General features: G+C 39.4%; 1 protein-coding gene across 8 annotated transcripts in view; it reads left to right on the top strand.

The window, feature by feature from the left end:
- Positions 1 to 17,331, top strand: part of LOC140733634 (intersectin-2-like) — a 216,579-nt gene that overhangs the window by 189,247 nt on the left and 10,001 nt on the right. For 7 of the 8 annotated variants that reach the window (XM_073057229.1, XM_073057233.1, XM_073057228.1 and 4 more), the window contains 4 exons: positions 775 to 857; positions 2,465 to 2,548; positions 5,075 to 5,248; positions 12,976 to 17,230. In XM_073057229.1, coding sequence (XP_072913330.1) covers positions 775 to 857; positions 2,465 to 2,548; positions 5,075 to 5,248; positions 12,976 to 13,133 — 499 coding nt within the window. In that variant the 3' untranslated portion in view covers positions 13,134 to 17,230. Of the gene's footprint in view, positions 1 to 774; positions 858 to 2,464; positions 2,549 to 5,074; positions 5,249 to 12,975; positions 17,231 to 17,331 lie in introns of those variants that run through there. The other variant, XM_073057231.1, reaches the window with a different exon arrangement.

Raw genomic sequence — 17,331 nt, 5'->3', positions numbered from 1 at the left:
TTTGAATGGAAAATCCTACAAAAAGTAGTGGATACTGCCCAGTCCATCAAGGGTAAAGACCTTCCCACCAATGAGTACATCGATACAGAGTGCTGTCACAGGAAAGTAGCATTCAACATCTGGGACCACCACCACCCAGGCCATGCTCTCTTCTCACTGTTGTCATCAGGAAGGTACGTGACCCGCAGGACTCACCACCACCAGGTTTAAGAACAGTTACTACCCCTTCAGCCATCAGAGATGATAACTTAATTTGCCCCATCACTGAACTGTTCCCACAACCTATGGATTCACTTTCAACGACTCTTCATCTCATGTTCTTGATAGTTAATTGCTTATTTGGTATAATTATTATTTCTTCTTTCTTGTTGTGTTTGCATAGTTCACTGTCTTTTGCACACTGGTTGTCTGCCCATTGGTGCAGTTTTTCATTGATTCTATTATGCTTATTGGATTTATTGAGTATGCCTGCAACAAAATGAATCTACGTTTGTATATTGTGACATATATGTCATTTGATAATAAATTTACTTTCAACTTTGAATCTTTAGGCAAACCAGTGCACATTTGGTAATATACCTAAAACCATTTACACTTTAAAATTCATCAACCTATGAAATGCTTTTAGATCTTTGCAAAAATGTGAAAGTAGTGTCTTTTGGGACATATTGACGATTTAGTATTCCTGAGTTTGTTTTGAATGCATGAGTAAGCTTGTCTAGTTGTTTCTCCACCAGACTTTTGATGAGTCGTCACTCTTTCTCTCCTTTGCAGGACTGCCTGGGTTCAAAAGATTAAAGCAGCTTCAGAACAGTTTATAGAGACAGAGAAAGGAAAACGTGAAAAAGCTTATCAAGGTATAAATAACAAGCATTTATATGTAAATATATGAAAAATACATCATGTAGTCCACATCCCTGTTTTGACTGGAACCACGGGCTTGCAGCTCTTATGATTGGAATCTCGGCTTCACTGGATGCTAAATAATAATAATACTTTATTCAGCCTTAGTGAGAAATTCTTTAGTTACAGCAGCCACAATTTAAAAAAAAACACAACTTAGCAGTGTGCAGACTTAACTAATAACAACATACATAATAATAATATATATAAAAATAATGTATCCATGTGCAATAATAATGTGCTAAATAATAAAGCAGAGGCTATTGTACTATTATGTATATTTTCCTATTGCACAGAGATGAACTGTTGTATGTGCTTATTGCATTTGGTAGGAAAGATTTTCTGTAACGATCTCTGTGACGGTGGAGCTGAGCTAGTCTGTTCGAAAAGATGCTCCACTGCTAATTCAGTAGGTCTTGGAGAGGATGTGCCAGATTGTCTATAATGGATAACTGTTTGTTTAGTGACTTTCTCTCCACCACTAACTCAAAAGAGTCTGGGTTGTAGCCAAGGTCAGACCCAGCCTTTTTGATAGCTTATTTAGTCTTTTTGCATCACCGGCACTGATGTCACTCCCCCAATATAAAGCAGCAAAGAAGACTACACTCGTTACAACAGACTGGTAAAAGATTTCCAACATCTTGCTGCACACATTGAAGGATCTCAGCTTCCTTAGAAAATAGAGTCTGCTCATCCCCTTCTTGTAAACAGCCTTGGTTTTGGTTTTCCTGTCAAGTCTGTTGTCAAGGTGAACAGCCAAGTATTTGTACTCCAACACCACCACAGCCTCCCATAATGTATATAGTACTCATCACAGTCCTCTTCCTCCCAAAATCAATCACCATCTCTCTGGTTTTGGCCACCTTCAGGAGCAGGTGATTCCTCCCACACCACTCCACAAACCTGTCCACCAGGCCCCTGTACTCCAGCACCTGACCACCTCTGATACATCCAACCACTGCAGAGTCATCAGAGAACTTTGTCAAGCAGCAAGACTCAGAGGAAATCAAAGACTTATTGTGTAACAAATGGCTCTGTATGTGTCACTATGCCCAGCAGCTGATCCTGTTCTTAATGGTGGAGAAATTCTATTTCCATTCCTTCTCCTGGTCAGACTGGTGTAGAATTGACAACCCCACTGATTTCATTGCAAATTCCAGCCTCACTCTCTGAGTGCAAAGCAGAAGTAAAATAACTTAGCAAAGTTATTTTAATGTTTTATTTATTTCTATCATCAACTGGCCACAATTTTTAAAATGATCATTTATTTCATTTTAATCATTTTAAAATATCTGGTTTGACATGAGGGTGGGCAAGTGGGGTAGAGTTTCCTCCTCCTCAGTGAGGGAGTTTGTGGTATTAATTTGGACCTCTGCTTGCTGCGTGGATGTGATTAAATTCCAAGTTGTGAAGCATAGGACATTCCAATACTTTGTAATCTTCACTAGTGAATTAAACTGCAGATGGATATTCATCTTTAGTCTATTTCCCAGCTTTGCCTACAAGACCAACACTCGTGAAAACTCTTTCTACAGACCTTAGCCTTTTTTCTGTCTTGCAGCACGTTCACAGAAGACGAGTGGAATTGGACGGCTTTTGGTGAGCATTATTGAGGCGACCGAACTGAAACCCTGCAGAGCAAATGGTAAATGACTGAAAGCTGAAAAATATTTCAGCTCAGCTCAGATAGTGTTTTAATTAATAATAACATTCATTTGAATTTAAGAAGTTCTGTGTTTCAATTTTAGTTCCATTGCATTACAATCTCTGTTCCAGTCTGTGGTTCATTTCTGCTACAAATGATTAACATCATGAACATATAAATATGAAAAACACACTGGCATTGATTACAATTTCAATTATTTGGTTTGATAGATTATAATTTGAAATGTTAACAATGCATACTGTAGGAAATTTGCTCTTGGTTTCAATTCTGTCTAGTTTAAGTCAGTGGAGAGCTTTTACAGCTGAATTACAACCGGGCACATTAGCTTTAAATGTAATGTCCTGATTTCCTTACGACGTGGATCAGGTCTGCTCTGGCTCTCAGAGTATTTCCATTGTTCCGATGATTTTCTTTGTGTCCTGTTGTCCCACATTCCCATTAACTTCCTTTCACCCTCCCAAACTCTAGACTCTCCTACTCACCTACACAAGGGCAATTTATAGTAACCACTTTAACATGCCTAGCCACGTGTCTTTGGAATGTTGGGGGAAACTGGGCCACCAAAAGGAAATGCACATAGTCACAGGGAGAGGGGTAAGTTCCACACAGATGGCACTTGAAGTTTAGGATTTGTCCTTGATCCTGGTGCTGTGAGGCAGCAGTTCTACTTTCACTACTGTGCCACCATTAAAACCCAAACACGTCATCACCCAAACCTGGTACAATTCCACTGGGAAAGGAGAAAAGTAAGGGTGGAAGGAACTTTGTCTATAGGTCACAAATGATAAACATTTTGCACTTACAGACACTGTGATTATTTTAATGGTTACTGTGAGAAAGAAGCAGTGAAGAACCCAGGTTCAGGAACAGTTATTACCCCTCAACCATCAAGCTCCTGAAGCAATATTGTCAAATTCACTCATCTCTACACTGGACTGATTCCACAACCTAGGAATTCACTTGCAAGGATTCTACAAGTCATGTTCTCAATATTATTTATTTAGTTATCTCTTGCAATTAGTTCCAACACCTGCAAAAACTGGAAGAATCCTGCTAATTGCTTTTGTGAACATAGATCCTTATTGAATTTCAAGGTAGAGGTGAGATCCAACAGAAAGGCGTAATGTGTTTTTTCATGATGCATAAACTGGATATATGCAGCTCGTCAGCCTGGGAAGGCAGTCCATCTAAGAGAGGGAAAAATCTGATTTCAAACCTCCGCTGCCTTGCGGCCATACCCACTCACGGGAAAGGCTTCGGAGTAAACCCTGAGGACAAAACCGGAGCTGGAGTCCCTAAGGCAGTTTGACGTTGTCTTCAACCTCGTTCTGGCAACTCCTGCGACGTCACTGGTGCCAAGCTGTATCGGCCCTTGCCCTTCCCTTGGACAACATCGGTGGCGTGGAGAGGGGAGACTTGCTGCTTGGGCAACTGCCAGTCTTCCATACAACCCTGCCCAGGCCTACGCCCTGGAGAGGACACAGATCCAGGGTCTCACAAGACTAACAGATGCCACATATAAACTGGAATTGTGAAGCATCAGCTAAGCAGTTCTGTATACAAGAGATAAAAGTGTAAGTTCTCAAATATGCCACAAAAGAATGATGAAAAAGACAACAAAATTACTAAAAATGCTATTATATCGTGGCTCAGGGAAAAAGTAATATTTTAAGAGTTTGAAAAGGTGCATAATGAAAATTCATCCAAGTATTCCTAATATACTTTCTTAAGCTCCGATAAATCATTCATCATCCCAAGCAGCAGACTACATGTTTCTCCTAATCAGCTTTCTTAATAAACTGCACAGGGCAAGATCATACACAAATTTCTGGTCAGTTCTGGTCGCCTCACTACAGGAAGGATGTGGAAATCATAGAAAGTGTGCAGAGGAGATTTACAAGGATGTTACCTGGATTGGGGAGCATGCCTTATGAGAATAGGTTGAGTGAACTTGGCCTTTTCTCCTTGGAGCGACAGAGGATGAGAGGTGACCTGATAGAGGTGTATAAGATGATGAGAGGCATTGATCGTGTGGATAGTCAGAGGCTTTTTCCCAGAACTGAAATGTCTAGCACGAGAGGGCACAGTTTTAAGGTGCTTGGAAGTAGGTACAGAGATGTCAGGGGTAAGGTTTTTATGCAGAGAGTGGTGAGTGCGTGGAATGGACTGCCAGCGACGGGGTGGTGGAGGTGGATACGATAGGATCGTTTAAGAGACTTCTTGATAGGTATATGGAGCTTAGAAAAATAGAGGGCTATGGGTAACCCCAGGTAGTTCTAAGGTAAGGACATGTGCGGCACAGTTTTGTGGGCCAGAGGGCCTGTATTGTGCTGTAGGCTTTCTGTGTTTCTAAATGCTCAATATAGAAACTTATTAAGTGGCCCACTTGGAAAGATTTCCTGTAAATAAAGGGATCTCCTGATTAGCTTGGAAAAGATGGAAAAAAAGGTGAATATTTTCTGCAACAGATTACTTAAAAATCTTGTTTGTCCCTGTCATTACCAGGAAAGAGCAATCCTTACTGTGAAGTCACCATGGGATCCCAATGTTACACAACCAGAACTCTGTCAGATACTTTGAACCCAAAGTGGAACTTTAACTGCCAGTTTTTTATCAAGGACCTTTACCAGGATGTATTGTGTATCACAGTCTTTGAAAGAGATCAATTTTCACCTGATGGTAAGAGTTCTTGTAATGATTATCTATTTTCTTCAGCAAGAAACAAAGACCAGCATCCATACAATCAATTACAAATATTAAACAGTTTCTAACAAGTCTCAATAAACACAAATTTTAATGAGCATGTAGCAATTATTCTGAAAAAGAAATTAGTGTTTTGTAGAAACATTAAAAGAATGAATATTCTGAAGACACTTTACTAGTTCCTTGAAAATTTAATTCCTCTTAAAATGCAATAGTGATATAACCTTGCACACATTTTTGAATTGGAATTGCCCAATTCTCAAAAAAAAACAATATGTGATCTTTCCTATGGTACTTAATTTAGTTTTTATTTCCAATACCAATACATTCATATTTCCACCAGTTAAAGCCAACAACTAGGTTTTGAGTTTTTGTCAGTTATTTACAGACTACAGAGTTTAATAGCATGTTGTAAAATTTATTATAACATATAAACAAATATAATAAAATGTGGTTTTTAATGATATTTGTGCTGATAAACATGATTTAAATTGTATGCATTTCCAAATAAGATTAGTAACTGTCAATTTCTTAAAGGTAGCAGTAATGGATCAATATTTTTAATATCATTAACTGAGACAGACATTGTATGCCAGATGTATTCAGCAGACTGCACAGCATCAGTAGAGAGAGAGAGAGAGAAACACATACAAAATGCTGGGGGAACTCAACATGACAGGCAGTATCTATGGAAAGGAATAAAGAGTCAACAATTCAGGCCAAGACAGTCCAGAATTTTGTATGTGTGACTCTAGATTACCAGCAATAGACAATAGACAATAGGTGCAGAAGTAGACCACTCGGCCCTTCGAGCCTGCACCACCATTCTGAGATCATGGCTGATCATCTACTATCAATACCCGGTTCCTGCCTTGTCCCCATATCCCTTGATTTCCCTATCCATAAGATACCTATCTAGCTCCTTCTTGAAAGCATCCAGAGAATTGGCCTTCACTGCCTTCCGAGGCAGTGCATTCCAGACCCCCACAACTCTCTGGGAGAAGAAGTTTTTCCTTAACTCTGTCCTAAATGACCTACCCCTTATTCTCAAACCATGCCCTCTGGTACTGGACTCTCCCAGCATCTGGAACATATTTCCTGCCTCTATCTTGTCCAATCCCTTAATAATCTTATATGTTGCAATCAGATCCCCTCTCAATCTCCTTAATTCCAGCGTGTACAAGCCCAGTCTCTCTAACCTCTCTGCGTAAGACAGTCCGGACATCCCAGGAATTAACCTCGTGAATCTACGCTGCACTTCCTCTATAGCCAGGATGTCCTTCCTTAACCCTGGAGACCAAAACTGTATACAATACTCCAGGTGTGGTCTCTCCAGGGCCCTGTACAAATGCAAAAGAATTTCCTTGCTCTTGTACTCAATTCCCTTTGTAATAAAGGGCAACATTCCATTAGCCTTCTTCACTGCCTGCTGCACTTGCTCATTCACCTTCAGTGACTGATGAACAAGTACTCCTAGATCTCTTTGTATTTCTCCCTTACCTAACTCTACACCATTCAGATAATAATCTGCCTTCCTGTTCTTACTCCCAAAGTGGATAACCTCACACTTATTCACATTAAACGTCATCTGCCAAGTATCTGCCCACTCACTCAGCCTATCCAAGTCACCCTGAATTCTCCTAACATCCTCATCACATGTCACACTGCCACCCAGTTTAGTATCATCAGCAAATTTGCTGATGTTATTCTCAATGCCTTCATCTAAATCGTTGATGTAAATCATAAACAGCTGTGGTCCCAATACCGAGCCCTGTGGCACCCCACTAGTCACCACCTGCCATTCCGAGAAACACCCATTCACCATTGGTTGGCTTTCTATCTGCCAACCAGTTTTCTATCCATGTCAATATCTTCCCCCCCAATGCCATGAGCTCTGATTTTACCCACCAATCTCCTATGTGGGACCTTATCAAATGCCTTCTGAAAATCGAGATACACTACATCCACTGGATCTCCCTTGTCTATCTTCCTGGTTACATCCTCGAAAAACTCCAATAGATTAGTCAAGCATGATTTGCCCTTGGTAAATCCATGCTGGCTCGGCCCAATCCTATCACTGCTATCTAGATATGCCACTATTTCATCTTTAATAATGGACTCCAGCATCTTCCCCACTACTGACAGGACGATTGTTTTCTCCCTCCCTCCTTTCTTAAAAAGTGGGATAACATTAGCCATTCTCCAATCCTCAGGAACTGATCCTGAATCTAATGAACATTGGAAAATGATTACCAATGCATCCGCAATTTCCAGGGCCACCTCCTTTAGTACCCTAGGATGCAGACCATCTGGACCTGGGGATTTGTCAGCCTTCAGTCACATCAGTCTACTCATCACCGTTTCCTTCCTAATGTCAATCTGTTTAATTTCCTCTGTTACCCTATGTCCTTGGCCCATCCATACATCTGGGAGATTGCTTGTGTCTTCCCTAGTGAAGACAGATCTAAAGTACTTATTAAATTCTTCTGCCATTTCTCTGTTTCCCATAACAATTTCACCCAATTCATTCTTCAAGGGCCCAACATTGTTCTTAACTATCTTCTTTCTCTTCACATACCTAAAAAAGCTTTTGCTATCCTCCTTTATATTCCTGGCTAGCTTGCGTTCGTACCTCATTTTTTCTCCCCGTATTGCCTTTTTAGTTAAGTTCTGTTGTTCCTTAAAAAATTCCCAATCATTTGTCCTCCCACTCACCTTAGCTCTGTCATACTTCCTTCTTTTTAATGCTATGCAATCTCTGACTTCCTTTGTCAACCACTGTGGCCCCTTTCCCCCCTTTGAATCCTTCCTTCTCCGGGGGATGAACTGATTTTACACCTTGTGCATTATTCCCAAGAATACCTGCCATTGCTGTTCCACTGTCTTTTCTGCTAGGATATCCATCCAGTTAACTTTGGCCAGCTCCTCCCTCATGGCTCCATAGTTTCCCCTGTTCAACTACAACACTGACACCTCCGATCTGCCCTTATCCTTCTCAAATTGCAGATAAAAACTTATCATATTGTGATCACTACCTCCTAATGGCTCCTTTACTGTGAGATCGCTTATCAAATCCTGTTCATTACATAACACTAAATCCAGAATAGCCTTGTCCCTGGTCGGCTCTCGTACAAGTTGTTCCAAGAATGCATCCCGTAGGCACTCTACGAACTCCCTATCCTGTGGTCCAGCACCAACGTGATTCTCCCAGTTCACCTGCATGTTGAAATCCCCCATAACTACTGCGACATTACCTTTGCCACATGCCAGTGTTAACTCCCTATTCAACTTGCACCCAATATCCATGCTACTGTTTGGGGGCCTGTAGACAACACCCATTAGGGTCCTTTTGCCCTTACTGTTCCTCAGTTCTATCCACACAGACTCTACTTCTCCTGATCCTATGTCCCCCCCTTGCAAAGGACTGAATCTCATTCTTCACCAACAGGGCCACCCCACCCCCTCTGCCTACATTTCTGTCCCAACTGAGGAATCTCTTGTGTATAGGAAAACAATGTTATCGTTTCAAACCAGTGATGTGAAAATCCATCAACCCGACAGTTAAATTATTTACAAACATATTCTAATTTTTCTTTTTCTATTGATTTTAGCGAAGTTGGATGTTAACCTCCCATTTAATTATAGGCATTATTCAAATTCTTTGGATGAACAAAGCATTTAAATATAGTTCATTATTTTTATAGTCAGCTTGGACTTACAGCACTTATCAGTGTTGAGGATGGCGCCGATAAGTAGAAACTCTGCATGCAACTCTGATGGGAATCATCAAATATTCATGGTTAGGACTACTACAGCTGAAATCCAGAGTCACAGCCATGGGAACTGCATGAAGCAACATGATTTTAAGATGTTTAAAAAATGTATTGATCTTCAGTATCGACAGATCCTGGATTCAGGCTCAGGTGATGAATACAGTTCCCCTTTAAGAAAATGGAGGTGTACTTAGATTCAGGTATGACCACCACTCCTGACTACCCAGCTGGTGAATGTACAGTCTCTGGAAAATAAAACTGAAGACCTCAGAGTAAGATTGCTGTACCAGTGGGACATCAGGAACTGCTGTGTACTTTGCTTCATGGAACCATAGCTTACTCCAGCTATTTCAGACGTAGTGCCTGATGGTTTCATGATTCTCCACAAAGACTGGATAGTTCAGTCTTTTAAAGATAGAGGAGAGGAAGCATGCTTCATGATTAACTACGTACTTCATCGTCATTTACATGACAGTTCTATCTCAGTCCTGCTCACCCAACCTGGAACATCTAGCAATCAAGAGTTGTCTATTTTATCTGACAAAGGAGTTTATCGCAATCATCCTGGTAGGTGTGTACATTCCACCTCAGGCCAACGTCAGGCAGGCACTGGAGGAGCTGAGCACCATGATCAGAGTCACGAAACAGCGTACCCTGATGCCTTCCCTATTACTGTGTGGGTTTTCAACTAGGCTAGCTTGTAGAAGTCTCTGGAAAAACTATCATCTGTGGAACCAGAGGAGCCAACACACTTGACCATTGTCAACACAAAGTGCACTGCAGATGCTGTGGTCAAATCAACACGTACAAACACTCTGGAGGAACTCAGCAGGTAGAACAGCATCCATGGAAACGAGCAGTCAACGTTTTGGGCCGAGACCCTTCGACAGGACTGAAGAAGGAGGGGGCAGGGGCCCTGTAAAGAAGGTGGGGGGAGGGTGGAAGGTGCCAGGTGAAAAACCAATCAGAGGAAAAATCAAGGGGTGGGGGAGGGGAAGCAGGGAGGGGATAGGCAGGACAGGTGAAGAAGGAATGGAAGGGGAAAGCATTATGGGTAGCAGAAGAAGGCAGAATCTTGAGAGAGGTGATAGGCAGCTGGAAGAGGAGACAGAGTGAAAGTGGGATGGGGGAAGGGAGAGGGAGGGAATTACCGGAAGTTGGAGAATTCGATGTTCATACCAAGGGGCTGGAGACTACCCAGATGGTATATGAGGTGTTGCTCCTTCAACCTGAGTTTGGCCTCATCATGGCAGTTGAGGAGGCCATGTATGGACATATCCGAATGGGAATGTGAAGCAGAGTTGAAGTGGGTGGCAATCGGGAGATCCTGTCTGTTGTGGTGGACGGAACGGAAGTGCTCGACGATTGGCTTGACTTGACCATTGTCATGCCATGAAAAAGAAAACTTAGCATGCTAACCCATGCCTGCATTTTAGAAAGTCCTATTACCTGGCTGTACTTCTGTTGGCATATAGACAGAGAATAAAGGCCACCAGTGGTGAGGACCAAGAAGGTAGGGTCCAGGATGGTGGAGAAATGCTTACTGAATGGCTTTGATTCAGTGGACTGGACAATATTCAGGGATTTATATTCTGATCTGAATTAATATGAATTAATCATAATTGTTACTGACTTCATTAAGATCTGTGTGGATGAGTGTTTGCCTTTGAGAACATACTGGACATACCCAAACCGAAAGCTATGGGTGAACCAGGAGATTCATAGTCTGCTGAGGGCTAGACCTGTGATATTCAAGACTGGTGATCCAGAACTAAACAAGAAGTCCAGGTACAACCTATGAAAGAGTACTTTAAGGGCAAAAATGCTATTAAATTGATGATTAAAGAAGGGATTGGAGGCACGTCTGCTCTGGTAGGGTTGGCAGGTCATTACTTTCCTACAAGGTGAAACCTAGCATCATGAAAGGCTTCACTCCCAGATGAGCTAAACTCCTTTAGTACATGCTTTGAAAGGGAGAATAAAACTACACCTGTGCGGATCCCAGCAGCATCTGATGACCCTGTGATCTCTGTCTTGGAAGCCAATGTCAGAACATCCTTCATGATGGTGAACTCAAGGCATCAAGTGCTGATGGTGTACCTGGCAGGGCGCCGAAAACCCATGCCAACCATCTGGCGGGAGTTTTCAAAGACATCTTCAATCTCTCACTGCTGCAGTAAGAGGTTTCCACTTGCTTCAATTTTGACTAAGCAAAGAGCTACACCCATTGCAATTTGCCAATGGCCACAATAGGTCTATAGCAGATGCAATCTCTCTGGTTCTCCGCCTTGTATCACCTGGATAATAGTATTACTTACAGCAAGCTGCTGTTTATTGACTACATCTCATGATCGACACTCAGTTCTAATCAACAAGCTCCAAAACATGGGCCTCCGTACCTCCCTCTGCAACTGGATCCTTGACGTCCTCACCAGGAGAGCGCAGTCAGTGTGCATTGGAAGTAACATCTCATCCTCACTGACAATCAATGCTGGCGCATCTCAAGGATGCGTGCTTAGCCCACAGTTCTTTCTGTACATCCATGGCTGTGTGGCTAGGCATAGCTCAAACACAATCTGTAAATTTGCTGACAACACAACTGTTGCTAGGAGAATTTAAGATGGTGACGAGGAGGCATACAGAAGTGGGATAGATCAACTGGTTGAGTGGTACTGCAGCAACAACCTTGCACTTGATGTCGTAAGACCAAGGAATTGATTGTGGTCTTCAGAAAGGGGAAGATAAGGGAATATACATCAGCCTTCATCGAGGGAAGAGCAATGGAAAGGGTGAGCAGTTTCATCTTCCTGGATGTCGACATCTCTGAAGATCGATCCTGGGCCAAACATGTTGAAGCAATTACAAAGAAGGCATGACTGTGGCACGATTTCATTAAGAGTTTTAGGAGACTTGGTATGTCATCATAGACATTCACAAATTTCTACTGTGGAACTGACTGGATGCATCGTGGTCTGATATGAAGAGTCCCCTGCACAAGATCGGAAAAAAGCTGCAGGAAGTTGCAAATTCAGCCAGCTCCATCATGATGCCTTTTCAGCATCAAGAACACCTTCAAAAAGATGGCATCTGTCATTAAGGACTCCATCACCCAGGACATTCCCTCTTCTCATTGCTACCATTAAGGAGGAGACGCAGGGGCTTGAAGACACAACTCGACAATTTAGGAACAGCTTCTACCCCACTGCCATGAGATTTCTGAATGGACAATGAACCGATGTACACTACTTCACTATTTTTTTCTTTTTTCTGCTCTCTTTTTATCCGAGTTTTTAAATTATTTTAAAAAATTTATATTATTGTAATTTATAGTTTATTTTGTATTGCAGTGTACTGCTGCCGCAGAGCAATATATTTCATGGCATATGCCAGTGATATTAAACCTGATTCTGATTCTTGGGTACCATTTTAATAAATTAACAAGTTTTAACAAGGTATTATGTGTCTTATGAAACTACTTGTTTTACCTTAAGCCTGTTACTGTACTTTAGTGACATGCATTTTACAGTATGTATTGACCTCAGGAAGCATTCTTATAAGTTATAAAACAAAATTAGACTCCCTGATAGTTCTCGAAATAGACAGATTGTAGAATTTAACCACACAACCTATGTTTTCTCAACTGAGCTATGATGGTAGCTAGTGTGGTGTTGCTGGCCTTAGTGTCTCTTGGTTATTGTTAGGAAAGCCGTGAGGATTTTTGTTCTTCATTATCCAGTGACATCTGCTGAAAGATTTCAGTTAAATATAGCTGTCTACCAACTTAGAATAAACTTCTGCTGGAATCAGCAAAACTGATACTATAATGCAAATGAACAATTTACAATATTGGGGATGTTGAGGGTCGAGTGTCTGGAGCAATAGAATTAAATGAATTCTCACCATCAATACTGGTTTATCTGTTTTGGACAGATTTCCTAGGTCGGACAGAGGTCCCTGTGGCAACAATCAAAAAGGAGCAAGAAGGCAAGGGACCAACCACAAAACGCCTTCTTTTGCATGAAGTGCCAACAGGGGAGGTATGGGTGCGTCTTGATCTTCAATTATATGAACAGAAGACATTACTTTGAAGCTTAAGCTTCAAAATTTTGTGAATTTTGAATGCTCAATGAGTAAAATTGTGTCATTGGTCAATGGATGGCAGAATTAGAAACAGTTTTTTCTAGAATTCCCAAGAAAGCCTAACAAATGAAACCTCAACCAAAATACACTGTGATACTCAGCCATACTCATTGCCAATGAGGTGCCAGCCTTGTCATTGTGATTGAAATAATGAGTTTCTGCTGTTTTTTTTTTGCCATTCTGGGTCTGGTTTCCTTGTTACTAAAACTGTTCACAAGAAATCACTAAGGAAATGTAATGCAGATTTCATCATTTTGGGCAATGAGCTAATCAGATTACCTCCCCTCTTGTTGAGGACAACCCTATTTCCTGCTTGGAACTGCTCATGGCAAGCTGCAGAATGACTTTACTTTTAACTTTTGTTTGAAGGTAATGAATATCGAGAATTCAAGTAATTCAAAAGCCATTCACTTATTCTATTGTACTTTCCAAAGCATGCATATTTTGAATTGTCTTGTACTCTCCTTTTGTAACTATTAAAGTTTAGTTCTCAAAGCAATTTTGAATGGAATGGAATTCTAGGCTGAAGCCCAAATTTATTCAGCTTTATTTTCAAGTGAATCACTGTTGAAAAGCAAAACTGATAATGTTTTTAAAAAGTTTTAGAAAGGTGCATGCAGGGTATTTGCTGGAGACGTAAACTCTTTATAAGAGTTAAAATCCGTGAGAAGACCCTAGTTAGTGAACAGGAGCAGTAAGTTTTGTGGAACTTTTTGTCACATGGTATAAAGGTATTTGTCCAATACATGAAAAATGCAGTGAATGAAGAACTCTATCTTGGCACTAGTTTTGATTATAATTAGTAGTACAGTACATAATACAACTTCCCTCTTTGCCTTAGTTCAGGTGGCTTGTAAGTCGACAGGCTTCTGAAACAATATTTTTTGTAGTCATTCATTCATTCATTAAAATATTTTGTCATATCTGGAAGGACATAGGAACTATACCAATATTTTGTGCAATTCAGTCGATTTTATATGGTAATGAAAATATTTTTGCATTCAGTAGTGTAACTTTGAAATTTAAGACCTTATAAAGGAAAGTGTTAAATCAGACCAAATTTGATGACTAGTTTCTCAGATGCCAGCTTAATAATTTGTTTATATCTGCACATATACATTCTTGGATCAAGTCATTAAGATGTTTATTTCATATATATGAGCCATCATTCAACTAATTACCAGAAAACCTTTGTGGGTAGATTGAGAGAATGATTAAAGAGAACAGGTGGGAGGCTGAAACCATATTTCATCCATTGTTCTTGTATTTTTACTTGAGAAATCACAGTTCATCAGATCTTCAGCAAATTACTTTTATGTGCTAAAGATAAAACAACAATAAATGGTTATATCAAAGTAAAAAAAAATGTTGAAATTGTCTGGCACATTTTGAAAATGATTTGGAAGGACAGATTTATAGTTTGGATAGTTAGACCTATTAATTTCCACTTCTCTCTGATTTGCTGATTGACCAATTCCATTTTCTGAAATTATTTAATATACAGAGAGAGTTCTTTTGCTCATAGAGTGTGCTTACAAAACTTAGTATTTCCTGTATCTCTTTTTTTATTGATGTTATGGAGTCTCAAAGATCATTAAATTTAATTGATTTTGTTCTTAAGTTTTCTACTCATGAGAGATGAGCAGTGGTAAAATAAACCTATGTTCCTGCAGAGGTGCAGTGGTTTTTCAAATCATTCATTTATCCTTCATTCCACCATTATAAATGTACCTTGAACTTATTGATACAATTTTTAAATTTCCTATTTGTATTTTATTTTTTTATTTAAAAAGCTATTAACTTTATAATGGTGCTGGTATTGTATTTTGATAATGCAGTCTAGTATCACTGTACTGTGAATGTGGTGGTTAGTTATATTGGAATATAATATAGAAAGTTACATTTTCCAGCTTAGGCCCTTAAGAACACTATTTAAAATCTCCCATTGTTGTTTTGTGAGTTTTGGAAAATTGTTTAGCCAGATTTAGTGGAAGTGTTCTATATGTTCATTTGTGTGTGCAATAAAGGGTACAATAATTCAAATCTTAGATGATTGCCACAGGTAGCAATGCATGCGACTTTTTTGTTCTAGTAATATGGATTTCCCATTGTACCATGCAAGACAAATAGTTTCATATGAAAACCACAATACTGACTGTTCATATATGTAAGGCTTACTCTATCTCCATACAGAAGAAACAGTGAGAAACATCATTTAAGCTATGGTGTTAGTTTCGTTTTTTTGCCTCAAAGGGAGTCATGGAATGACAGATGTGTGTTTCAATAGGAGTATCACCTCATTTACTTTACAGAAGCAGACTTCAATGCGGATATATAAAGTGAAATATTTATCTTCCATATTTTTGAGATCCATGATAAAAAATTCCATAAAATGGGTATCTGAACCACTAAAAGCTCTAGTGATATTTCAGTATTACTATTTAATTTCCTGTTGATATTGAATGCTTTCACTTAGGTCAATTAAAGAGGCAGGTAGGGTTGGTCACAAGCCATGCATGTTATTAATCATTTAAATGGATCATGAGCAAAATCTAAGATATCGTGTACTAATCTGAATATATTTCTTGTAAATCCAAACTCAGATATACACCTAAATGTCCATGAAGATTTGTCACTTTTTGATAATTTACCGTATGTAAGATTAATAGAAAAATTAGGGTAAACAGCTGTTCTGCTTGTTTTACTGGAGAAGTTGCAGGTGTAGTTTGGGAACTTCTGTGGAAATTTTACCCATGTGTGATTACTGAGGCATAATTAATTTACCATTCTTGAAGGTATTTTTGAAGAGTAATCTGGTTAAAAAAAAAATCACATTAATTCATCCAAGTGAAGAATAGCTGTAGAGGACAAAGTGTAAGAAAGATATTATGAGCTGAGTCAGGTATTAAATACATTCCAGCAAAGAGTGATTAGAAGTATAAACTTGCTCCTTTCAATGTCTCGTCTTTCTCTTTACTCTCTGCTTTTTCATCGAGAAGCGATGTTGAACAACTATTACTTACCTACCCACAGACATATTATTGTTTTTTGAATCGATTGTAGTCATTAAATGTAGCAAGCTCAACATTGAGGAACATTCCTTTTTAAGCTATATCCTTTTCACTTCACTCCTTGTCCACTCTTCAACTAAGAATAGTGACTGGTCACTGGCAATAATCACTCTGATCATCAATTGGTTGAGATTCATGGGATAGTCTTACCGACACCTCTGCAGTAATATGATTGCTGCAGTGTTTGAAAATTATCCTGTGTGTGGCAGTGATTAGACATTTCTTGCCATTTTATCAGATGATATTCAATTAGGATTAAAAGGAAAAAAAATACTTTCAAATAAAAATGTTACTGAAGGACTCTGTAAATGCTGTGGCATACTGCTAATGTTTACCTCCCCCTACCAGATTTCTTGAGAGCAAATATTGTATGGTTGACCCAGCTGCTAGGATATTGGCATTGACTGTCAGAATGTGCCACATATGGCGTCTGTCATTGTTTTGATCACTGACCTTTAAGCTAGAATGTATAAAAAAAAAACTCAAAACAGCTGCAAGTTCTGCAGCATAAATTAATTTTCTCAAGTGCAAAAATGTATAGTATAAGTGAGGGAACAGGGAATATCTATTTTGCCAAATATTTTTCCTATCTAATGGAACAATTGTTATAAGGGTTCGGAAAAACACACTGTGGGGTATTAAACCTCTTTGATAATTCAGTCAAACCACTGCCAAACTGTTACCATTGTTGAAAACTAACAGTTTAAAGGGGATTGAAACTGGAAGTTGCAGTTTAATATTTAAAGTCCTTGGCGTGTAAATTGTTTTTTTTTGCTTTGTTAAATCATGTAAAACTTTTTTTTCAAATTCTGCTGTGATTTTATGCCACTGCTCTTCCTATGCAGTCTGCTGTAGAGTATCTCTTTGCACTACTGTGGTATCAGTTGCTTGATATTTTGTAGATTGAATTTCTTTGTATAGTTTGCAGTTTAATAATTCCCTAAAATGTCAATAAAATTGATACCTTTAAATTATTAACTGGTCTGTCTGAATTTTGCTTTTTGGAAATATTACAAATAAAAATGTTATTACTTAAGTGACAAAATTGGTATGAAACCAATTCCAGGATTTGAAA

The sequence above is a fragment of the Hemitrygon akajei genome, chromosome 9 (assembly GCF_048418815.1).
Source record: "Hemitrygon akajei chromosome 9, sHemAka1.3, whole genome shotgun sequence".
In the NCBI taxonomy this organism is placed as follows: Eukaryota; Metazoa; Chordata; class Chondrichthyes; order Myliobatiformes; family Dasyatidae; genus Hemitrygon; species Hemitrygon akajei.
This window is presented reverse-complemented; position numbering and strand designations above follow the sequence as displayed.